General features: G+C 37.7%; 2 protein-coding genes across 5 annotated transcripts in view; one reads left to right on the top strand and one right to left on the bottom strand.

Moving 5' to 3' along the window:
* Nucleotides 1-235: 235 nt before the first annotated feature.
* On the top strand, nt 236-5,177 carry gca (grancalcin). The gene is made up of 8 exons (XM_086067614.1): nt 236-536; nt 1,894-2,112; nt 2,183-2,252; nt 2,347-2,390; nt 2,465-2,612; nt 3,792-3,905; nt 3,987-4,045; nt 4,521-5,177. Exons 1-8 carry the CDS (start codon nt 513-515, stop codon nt 4,545-4,547), a joined length of 705 nt encoding a protein of 234 aa, XP_085923740.1. The 5' UTR covers nt 236-512; the 3' UTR covers nt 4,548-5,177.
* Nucleotides 4,700-10,632, bottom strand: part of LOC147179903 (voltage-gated inwardly rectifying potassium channel KCNH7-like) — a 27,820-nt gene continuing 21,887 nt past the window's right edge. For 2 of the 4 annotated variants that reach the window (XM_086067611.1, XM_086067612.1), the window contains 5 exons: nt 10,494-10,578; nt 10,008-10,292; nt 8,618-8,777; nt 8,330-8,505; nt 4,704-6,410 (listed from right to left, as the gene is read on the bottom strand). In XM_086067611.1, coding sequence (XP_085923737.1) covers nt 6,295-6,410; nt 8,330-8,505; nt 8,618-8,777; nt 10,008-10,292; nt 10,494-10,578 — 822 coding nt within the window. In that variant the 3' untranslated portion in view covers nt 4,704-6,294. Of the gene's footprint in view, nt 6,411-8,329; nt 8,506-8,617; nt 8,778-10,007; nt 10,293-10,493; nt 10,579-10,632 lie in introns of all 4 variants that reach the window. The other 2 variants (XM_086067610.1, XM_086067613.1) reach the window with 2 other exon arrangements.

Genomic DNA, 10,632 nt, shown 5'->3' with positions numbered 1-10,632 from the left:
GTGCTTCTATGAGGTGGTTTGCCTGCCAGTTAAGTAGAAGCAACTGTGGCTAAAGCCAATCTGTGGTAGAGTTTTTCTTTCTGGAGCTGGATTCCCCAACCCTGTTTTGCAGTACAGCTCGAAACGTTACTTTGCCACATCCAATATGGCGCTGTCGCCAACGCATAATATGGCGCTATAAACAGATTAGGTGTTGTTTTTGTCTATGGTGTGTTTGCTAACCTTTGTGTCTGTAGTTGTCGTAACATACGCATGCAAGATTTCGTGCATATCTCGGTTGCAAATCTATTATTCCTCGTATTTTTTGTATGAATAATTAGAGATTGCCCTGTCAAGTTTATTTCACCGAGGAACAGACCCAACGCGCGGGGCCTTTCTAAATACGTCACGTCGTGGCTTGAATATCCGGTCCCGCCTGGCTCTTAGTTACCGGAAGTAGAAAAGGTGTCACTTGTGTTCTTCACGGCTAAAACATTTTCAATTTGTGCTATTTGTGCCATTTAGATCAACATATGGCCTACCCGGGATACGGTGGGGTGAGTACATTCAACGTGCTCAAGTTTTTCTTTATAATCGAGTTACATTCCGTGGTCGTGAGTGTCGCGCGTGCGCTTCACCAAGTATTTCGCAGTTTTGAAGCACAAAGATGGCGATTTATTCCTCGTGTTTTGTGTGATTGAAAACAAAATAACTTTTTGTTTAGGGTTGAAATGACCGGAGGTAAATGACTTCCGGGTTGGAAAAATCTCACCAACCACTGTTTAACTAAATTGGTTAGTGCCGGTAGCGATGCCATTTGTTTGCTAACCAATGAATAATAACAAAGCTTAAAACTGATAAAACAGCACAAACATATCTTCGGACGCTTTACACACATTTGCTTTTGCGCACAGCCGAGTGGCGTGTAACCTCCTGGGTAGCAAAGACATGTCTGCGGAAGCACGTAAGCATTGCCCATATTTGTCTTTTGTTGCGAAGCGACCGATCAGAAAGTAGCCGGGTGCCTTACCACTTGCTTAGATTTAGAGTAGGCAAGCAGCTCTGTTTTATAAATGTGTCTGGCTTTGCTTATAATGCGAAGGAGGCGGAAGAAAGAAAATGATATTGCTTATTTTATTGTTTACAATAAATCGACACTGAAATTATTTAATGAGATATCAATCAAATGTAAATAAAGATGAATGTTAACTAAACACTTTATTGGGGGTGTGGAGTGGCTGTATTAGTACAACAAATAAAACGGTTGTTCATTTTAGAATTGTATTCATAGTCTATCGAATTATATTTGATTAGCCAGAGATTTGATAAAATAACGCTCTTTGATTTACATATGTTAAATACCTATTTTAACATAATTTGTATTCTATTATTTAAAATATTAATACCTGATTTCAGTTATCGAGTTATTAAATGAGATGAATGTATTTAAAAAAATACATTTTAACTTATTATTCTTAGTGAATCATGTTTCAATGAAAGCAACATATTAAAAAATATATGTATTTGAATTGTAAAATTGTAATTGTATTTTATAATGCTCGGTGGAATGCTGCTTTTGTCTAAACACTAAACATAGTAATGGGTTGGACCGTGTGTATGACAAGGAATGCTAGGGTGTGTCTGACAATTATTTGCTACGCTATGCCAAAAAATAGATGGCATCTCTACAGTTAGAGTTTTTATTGTATATCCGGTATTATTAAGACTTATCACCCTGCATTATCAAGTCAACAAGGTATGTGATTGGTTGGTTTTGTCCATACTGCATACTCTTGCGCACCTTATCATTGATATCATGTGTAAAGTTAAACATGAGGCAGGAACAGGACGATGATGTCATAGTCTATATATGCTGTTATAGTCTTCTAAATAATGGGCAATTTCCTTTGTCAGTTTGGCAGCCCAATGCCAACCCAAGGAATGCCTGGAGCACCAATGCGGAGACCAATGCCCAATCACATGGGTGGACCAATGCTTGGCCCAATGGGAGGCATGCCGCTCCAGGGTGGTGGATGCACCCCGTACGGAGGATGCTATCCGGGCTCATATGGCGCTATGGCTCCAGCTGCCAACGACCCAATGTGGGGTTACTTCACAGCCATTGCTGGACAGGTATGAAAAAATGTTGTCTTTTAATTTAGCTTGTAGTCAGGTACAATTTGGTCTGATTGTTTCTGTGCAGGACGGTGAGGTAGATGCAATGGAGTTGCAGAGGTGTTTAACTCAGTCTGGCTTCACTGGAACCTACAGCCGTGAGTGGCATTCCTCGTGCTGAAGCTCCCCGAAGTTGTGCTTGTTTGTACTAATCGTTTCTTCTTCTTCTTCTTCTTCTTCTCCATGTTGCAGCGTTTAGCCTGGAGACATGCAGAATCATGATCGCGATGCTCGATGTATCCTTTTGTGTGACCGCAGCAATGAGGTTGTTTTACATCATCAGCTATTGAACCTTCACCACGCCCACCAGAGGGACTTTACGGGCAAGATGGGCTTCAATGAGTTCAAGGAGCTGTTTTTGGCGCTCAACGGCTGGAAGCAGAACTTCATCATGTTTGACCGGGACAGGAGTGGCACTATTGAGCACCACGAGATGACGCAGGCAATCAGCTCGATGGGTAAGAGACTGATGATGCTTCCGCATCCAACTAAAAACAACAATACGTTTGGATATTACTAACGGCGTGAAAATATGTCGCAGTTTGACCTTCACAAATTCTCCTATTTGTTTTTCTACTCAGGCCAAAGTCATGTCTAATATGAAAATGGTGCCATCTGGTGGTGGTGGTAACCAATGTTGAACTGATGTGAGCAGCATCATCTTCATTTTGGTTGACCATAGCCTTGTCTAATAGGAAAAAAAGGGGGGTTTGCTGCCATCTTGTGGCTTCTATGGGAAATGACAAGCCTTTTTGCATGGGTGTCAATTAGTCACAATTATCGCGGAGCTAACCGCGTGGTACACAGCCAAACCGACTGATTGCACAGGGGGGGGGGGGGGGGGGGGGGCAATAGGACCACACACTTCCTAACCAGATGTATGACAAAATGCAATTTTTAATATGGACAAAACACACACATGAACATTTCAGTGCAAAAGGCGTTCTTGCATAAAAATGACCATTCAAGGACGGTCCAAAACTGCTGAACAGCAAAGCAACATGAAGTGCAAGAACTCATTTTGTGCATTTTTTAACAAATATCCACACACTCAAAATTTTAATATTATTGTGGTAGTATGTTTGTCCTGCATGTCAATCCAAATCCGCACAAAAATTATTCGGCTTACTCATATTGTAGCATAGGGCAGTAAAAGACCCATTGTAAGTGCGACGAAGACATGTCTGCCATCTAGTGGTAGTTGGTGATATTACAAGATTCACATTTTCTTTTCTTTTTTTGTGGTCATTCGGGGGGACTTTCTGGTTCTCTTTTATTACTAGTTTGACTTTAATATTTTTATTTTATGATTCATTGCTATTTTTATTTTTTCTCTTTTACTATTATTTTGTTTTTAATATTTTTATTTTAGGATACGGTGCTATTTTTATTTTTTTATTTTTTTCTCTTTTACTATTATTTTGTTTTTAATAGTTTTATTTTAGGATACGGTGCTATTTTTCCTTAATTAAAAAAAGAACATTTGTGTATTTGTAGAGCTGGAACATGTTGATTTCAGTTAATTTCAATGAAAAATATGATTTGTTATACAGAAAAATGGAGTCCCGAGCTTGCTCACAGAATAAATGACACTATTAAAGTGAAGTTATAACATGTATCCCCCCCACTTAAACCAGGACACCGCATCAGTCCTCAGACACTCATCGCCATCATCAAGCGCTACAACAAAGGCGGTCGGGTCTACTTTGACGATTATGTGGCCTGCTGTGTCAAGCTCCGTGCTCTCACAGGTACCACATGCACAATATGCGAGGCAGCAAATTGATTTCAAATAGCTCTGACATTTACGTTTACATTTATTCCTACTGCAGATCATTTTAGGAGGAGAGACACCATGCAGCAAGGTTCCGTGCACTTCAGCTATGACGATGTAAGTCACGGTTCCGCCAACATGTGTTTTTATATGTGCTGTCATGTGAAATGTTAAAACAACCCGCTTGACGCTACTAAACTTATGGCAGAAAAGTAGTTGGCGGGTATGTAGCTAGCATGAGAAGCTCAAGCTAAACTAGCTCTCTTAACTCAATTGTTCATCTTTTAAAATGCGATTCACTCAACTTCAACGTTTTCTGTCAGGACGCAGTGATCATATTGATTAGTTTGCATGTCTGTCGAAAGTGAAGAATGCTCACAAACATATTTTCAGCAACATGATGACAATCGAATATTTATAGGTTATTGAATTTTTTTGCCTATAATTCGTTCACTTGCAGCTGTTTTCAAAGCAGAGTTCTCCTTAACACAATTATTATTATTGTTGTTTATTATTATTATTATTATTATTATTGTTATTAAGTTGTGTTTGAACCAGCTTCAGTTTGTTCTTTTGTTTTCTCTTTGGGCAGTTCATCCAGTGCACAATGGCCATTTAAGTGTTGCTGGTGGGCGGAGCTATGAGTCCAAAAATCCCTTGGGGAGCCAAGCAGGATTGCTCCTGGACCAATCACTGTACAACAATTATGGCCAGTCGGGTCCCTGGAGGGATTAGAGACCAGTGACCATTATGGTCTGTAAAGCTTGCTATTAAGAATTGATTTGCTTATAAGTGGATGTATGCATACTTGTATGAATTAATACATGTGTGACGCCAAATACTAATAGTTTGAATAAGAGATCCTGTGACACCTGTTTCTTTTAATACCCTCATGAATGGGATGAAATTTATAAATACATCCATATAACAACTTCATACTTATTATATATGTCTATATTTCACATACATGTATACGCAACATTTTTATTTTCTAGTCCCAAGAAGAGTGCACATAATCCATGTAGGAGAGATTATATTTTGCTACTCACAAACTGTTTACTACATTGTGTGTTTATTGACTTTGTACAATTGTGTATTTTTTAAGTGTACTTACACATTTGTTCCAATTTCATTAAAGAACATGAACATTCAAATTAGCTGTGGAAAGTGGAGCATTGTATCACATGGCCAAAAAAACACAAATGTGATCAGCACTAGATTAAAAATGTGCCACTTGCATAATCCAGTACATCTTTTCTTCTTTTTTTTTCTTCTAAAGAATGTGCAAACAGTTGCAAATTTGAATGACTGGTTATGAATTCTGGAAAATTGTGTCCCAAGTAGACCAGTAAAGTAAGTAGAGCATAAATTACCTCATTATCTCGTTCCCATCCAGTGAGCTCGGATTGTCATCAACAGCTTGTAAAATCGATACAGAGACTGCCACAGATACAGAAAGACATGCAAGTTGGGAAATGTTCATGGGTCAAACACCTGTTGTGAATTGTAGGTCCTTTTGGGAGAACACAAAATTCAACAGTTGGACGTGCATTGAAAAGTTGACCTGATGTCAAATAAAGTTCACCCGTGAAATGTTACCTTGAAGACAATTACCTCAAAAGTTTTAATCAATGATGTCATTTCAGAAATGACAAACCTAACATGTACGCAATTGAGAAGGGGTGAGAAATGCAAAATATGTTCAAGAAAAGGCAGACTGGTTGAAAGTAGTAACTGACTAGGTTCTTACTATGCATGAGGATATTCCTAGAGCTTGTTAAATGACCAGAAGCAAAGCAGGCCAACATTATGGGATGTACGTCAACTTTCCGTCCACTTGAAGCTGCTGTGAAAAACACGGCAACCTCACAAAGTGAAATGCGAATATGCCCGGCAAGAAGTTTCTCTCGTGTCCCCTGTGAGGAAGACAACTAGCAAAAAAAAAATTGACTTTGCCAGCTACATTCGTAAGTGCTGTGGGGATTAATCAATTTAAGGAACATGCGTCAGAAACCAAAAATACTTTAAAAAACAAACATGCACATCTCATGTCATTTAAATGTTGTACTTGAAATACATTAAAGTACATTATCTTCATATATGTTCAATATAATCGTGTATAAATGGACTTAAGAAATCCAAATTACAATTAGGAAGGGATTTTCTGTAAAGGAATGGAAGTTATTTGTTGTTCCTTTGCATATTCAACTTCTTCGACCCTGAGTCAAACTTAAAAGAAAGTCCTTGGTCGTCTTGGGAGCGCGGGGAAGGAAACTTCCAAAGAAGCCTCGGGTCAGATGCGGGCCCATGGAGTCCCGCTGGTGCCGAGCTGCTGGTGACATTGTCGGTCTGCAGGGACGTTGGCGTCATTCAACAGAGTACACGTGACGTTTCCCATTGGGAGTCCCTGTTCCAGTCCAGCTCGGTTCACACCTGGATGAGTTTGTGTGCGGCGCAGTCTGACCTCTTGTGGGCCACGAGTCTGAAAAAGAACAAAAGTCAAGGAAGTTGGATGAATCGTCAATCAATATTTAATTTCTTTCAATGTAATTTGGTTAGGTTTCTATTAAACAGATTGTGAATAAGAAGGTTGAACAAAAATACGTCCTATGGCATTTAGGAGTACACATGGTGGTTACAGTGGTTATAAAAAGTTTACACACCCCTGTTCGAATATTGTTTTGTCACAAAATGAGCCCAACATTAATATTTAAAAAAAAAAATTGTGATGTAACCCCTATGAAATACTTATTCAGCCAAGTACCCCCTAACCAGTGCAAAATCTTTGCTTGAAAAAACACACAACAATAACAACAAAAAAACATAATTGTCTGATTTATTAAACTTTGGAGCTTCTTTTGTATAATGAACTATTTGGAAATGAAAAGACTAAAAAAAAAAAAATACAAAAAAGGAAATAATTACAAATAAACATTTGTGCACAAAAAAATATCACCATTAAAGTGTCCTCCTTTGGGATTATAGAAAAAATCTATTCTAAAAAAGAAATCAATAACTTAATTTTAAATACAATTTTGAGAAGACAGTTTTTAGGACAATGACATTTAATAGCCTACTGAATATAAAGCTCATTTTATTAACTTAGATTTTCATGACATTTTGAAATATGTCTAAAAGATTTTTGCATGGATGCGGCTTTTTAAATTTATTTTAAACTCTTGCTACCCCCTGCAGTGCCTTCACATACCCTATTTGAGAACCACTAACTCATACAACCCAATTGCATAAAAAATAACAATATTTTTGAGGTAATATAACATGGTTGCATAAGTTTGTACACCCTATTCTAAATGGTTGTGACTGTGTTCAGAATAAACCAATTACATTCAAACTCATGGGAAACTTCAGTCAGCACATACCTACTGCCATTAATCCCTGATAAAGTTCACATGTTCAAGTAGGCTTTTCCTGACCCTTTTTTTCTTTTTCTTTTTGCTTTCAATATATAGGTTACGGAAGCGTATTGCATTCACTTGAAAAAAAAGTCCTGTTTTTGGGGGGAGCTTTGTTTTTTTTTGCTTTTTTTCCTGTTTAATTTAATATTTTTTTCCCTGTTTTTTTTTTTTTTATTTTTTTTTCTGTTTTAAAAAAAAATATATTTTTTCCTTTGTTCTTCTGAATAATTTGTTTCATTTTTTTCGGAGTAATTTTTCCCTGTTTTATAAAATAATTATTTTTCTGTTTTTCTGAATACTTTTAAAACGTTTTTTCCCTCAGAGATTAGAGAACAAACCACAATACAATATACACATTCATTCCTTTATTGAGAGCCAGTAAGTAAACATGACCATCTTATGTGGGATATATATACGTATGTGGGAAAGTATCCGTTTCCGCTATTAGCGAGTCTGCAACGAGTTCAGAGGTTAAAAAAACAAAAAAACTCAAAAAAACAGAACACCAGCTCTGTTTTTCGGAATATTGATTTTTTTGTTAAAAAAAAAATAATCCTGTTTTTTGGACTAATTTCCCCCCTGTTTTTCCTGAATAATCCCCCCCGTTTTTCTGAGTAATTTTTCCTCCTGTTTTTCTGAATATTTTTTTTCAGCCTGTTTTTCTGAATAATTTTTTGACAGAGAAAAAAAAATCTGTAAAACAGAAAAGAATATTCAGAAAAACTGAATTTTTAAAAAAAATATTCAAAAAAACCAGTCCCCCCCAAATTGTTTTCTTTTTTATTTTTTCAAGTGAATGCAATACACTTCCGTAATAGGTTACATTAATGATGGGGAAAATATTCAATGCTATGAAATATTGGTCAAATTTTTTTTATACCCCATAAACCTGGCATTTGAACAGGGGTGTGTAGACTTTTTATACCCACAGTATGTTGAATTGTTGTTATAAGGGGTGCCAAAGATGAAGGCTTGTTTAGTCTACCCGAGTTGGATGTCTGCGTCTGGGAGTTGTCTGGATGTGCGACTCCGGCTGCACCCTGACGCTCATCCTCTTCTCCTCCGTGCTGGACGGTGCTGTAGGCAGGCGGGAAGGCCGTCGTTTGCCTCTGGAGGAGCTGGAGGATGGCTTGTACGTCGGCCGTCATCTGGCACTCCAGCCTGAGGTCAAAATAGCACAACACGGCACAGAACTGGAGGTGTCCGCTCGTACGATGACCACGTTGTAACCCAGCGGCCACCCGTAGGCCTTTTATTCGTTTCCCTGCCGCACCTGTTCAGGTGTTGTTGCAGCCTGTCCAGCCGCTGCTCCACTTCTACATAGCTGAGGTCTATGTTGGTGTCATCCTGCCCAGCTGGCGTGGCCTGACAGCGGGGTGACTCCTTGCCCTCGACCCGGCGGCTCGCAAGGGCTCGCTGGTCTTGGAGGAGCTCTGTTGGAAACGGTCACTGTCAAAATGGCATCCATGATCCGTTTTTAGGAAATATGACATGATGTTCGAGAAACTTCTTGACATGCAAGACTTGCTGTCAAGGGATGTTGTGGTGTAAACAAGACATCGGGAATTATATACGAACAGGCGATCTCACTGCACAAACACCAAATCAAGTACCAAGTAGCTTAATCAAGTAAGTAAAAAAAAAAAAAAACTTGTAACATTTTGCATGTAGTGCAGAAATACAAAATGTAAGGCATGTGCATGTACAGTGCTTTTTTTTCTTTTCTTTTTTTGAGCTTTTCTCATCATCAATCATCATCATCATGATAATCATCTTTAAAATCTAGTAGCAATGTAGGCCTAAATATTTATCAAAATAAGCTGCAATTTCTTTTTATTCCTAGGAGAAAAACTTAAAAATGTACATGAATATTATAAGAAGAAAAGTTGTAATACTCAGGGAAAAATAGTTTACAGGAATAAAGTTGAAATATTACAAAAATATATATATATTGTATATATCCAAGACTGAAGTCAGAATAATACAATAAATATATATAGATTTTAAAAAACACTAGAAAAAAGAAAACTCAAAATAAAAATGTGTAATTTATTAGAATAATGTCAAAATATTACAAGCAAAAACTTAAGAACTTTACAGGAATAATGTTTTCATTTTATTTTTATCATTAAATCTAAAGTCTAAAATTATAAAGTCATAATGTTGGGAGAAAAATATTATATCTGTTTTTAGGTAAAAGAAAGTTGATATATGTGTTGTAAAATATAATTTTTCGAAAGTCAAAACATTACAAGAAAAAAAGGGAAAGGTTGTAATATTACAAATAGCAAAACACAACATCCATCTATCTATCTATCTATCTATCTATCTATCTATCTATCTATCTATCTATCTATCTATCTATCTATCTATCTATCTATCTATCTATCTATCTATCTATCTATCTATCTATCTATCTATCTATCTATCTATCTATCTATCTATCTATCTATCTATCTATCTATCTATATCCATCCATCCATCCATCCATCTAAAATGTATCGCACATAAAAGATTGACTCAACAATTGGGTTAACTCTAACCCTAATGCAAATTTACTACAAAAGTTACTCAGAACTGAACTGTACTTTGGCAGTGATTCTTTTGTGTGCCACTAGAGGGAGCCTGCACACTCGAAAGGACGCGTTTGGCAGTCTCCTCACCTTGTGGATGGAAATGTGTGTCATCTCCAGAACCGCCGACCCCAATGGCAGAGCGGTGGTCCGTAAACACCGGGTAGCCTCGTGCGCCGGAACACCAAGCCTTCTTCTGTTTCTCTTCCTCCTCCATGCTCTTTGTCTCCATCTCCACCTCCTCCTCTTTGTGCTTATCGCCTTCCATGACAGAATCTCGGCGCTCCTCGGCGACGGAGGAGGAGGAGGAGGTGAAGATGATTTGCTCCCGCGTGGATTCACAGAATGTTGGCGCAGGTTCCGTATGTTGAGGGCCTAGAAACATCAGATTTACTTTTGTCTGTTTATGGGTGGCCAGGTCCAATTATACACTATGTCGACTTGAAGGAAAAAGAAAATTTGACATATGACTCAACCTCTTATACTGTATATGAAGAAACACTGACCAAAACGATATTGTTAATAATTAAATGAAAAAAAAAAGAAAAGTAAAATAAAAAGTCAGATGGAACATACCAGTGGAAGACTTGCTCGTGCATGAAACTCTCCTTCGACTCATTCGAGGGTCCACACAGGAATCGGTGTCTTGCGGGTAGGGTGTCTGTTTAAATCAAATCAAATAAAATAAATACGATACATGTCATTACAAATGTCA

The sequence above is a fragment of the Leptonotus elevatus genome, chromosome 2 (genome assembly GCF_054856555.1).
Source record: "Leptonotus elevatus isolate MCC_2025b chromosome 2, RoL_Lele_1.0, whole genome shotgun sequence".
Classification (NCBI taxonomy): domain Eukaryota; kingdom Metazoa; phylum Chordata; class Actinopteri; order Syngnathiformes; family Syngnathidae; genus Leptonotus; species Leptonotus elevatus.
This window is presented reverse-complemented; position numbering and strand designations above follow the sequence as displayed.

What these genes read in the sequence shown, in the direction of transcription:
- gca (XM_086067614.1), top strand. Translation starts at nt 513, where the DNA reads ATGGCCTACCCGGGATACGGTGGG. An exon ending in CTTCACTGGAACCTACAGCC is followed by an intron (nt 2,253 to 2,346) that starts GTGAGTGGCATT and finishes TCCATGTTGCAG; the next exon opens with CGTTTAGCCTGGAGACATGC. An exon ending in CAAGCTCCGTGCTCTCACAG is followed by an intron (nt 3,906 to 3,986) that starts GTACCACATGCA and finishes TTCCTACTGCAG; the next exon opens with ATCATTTTAGGAGGAGAGAC.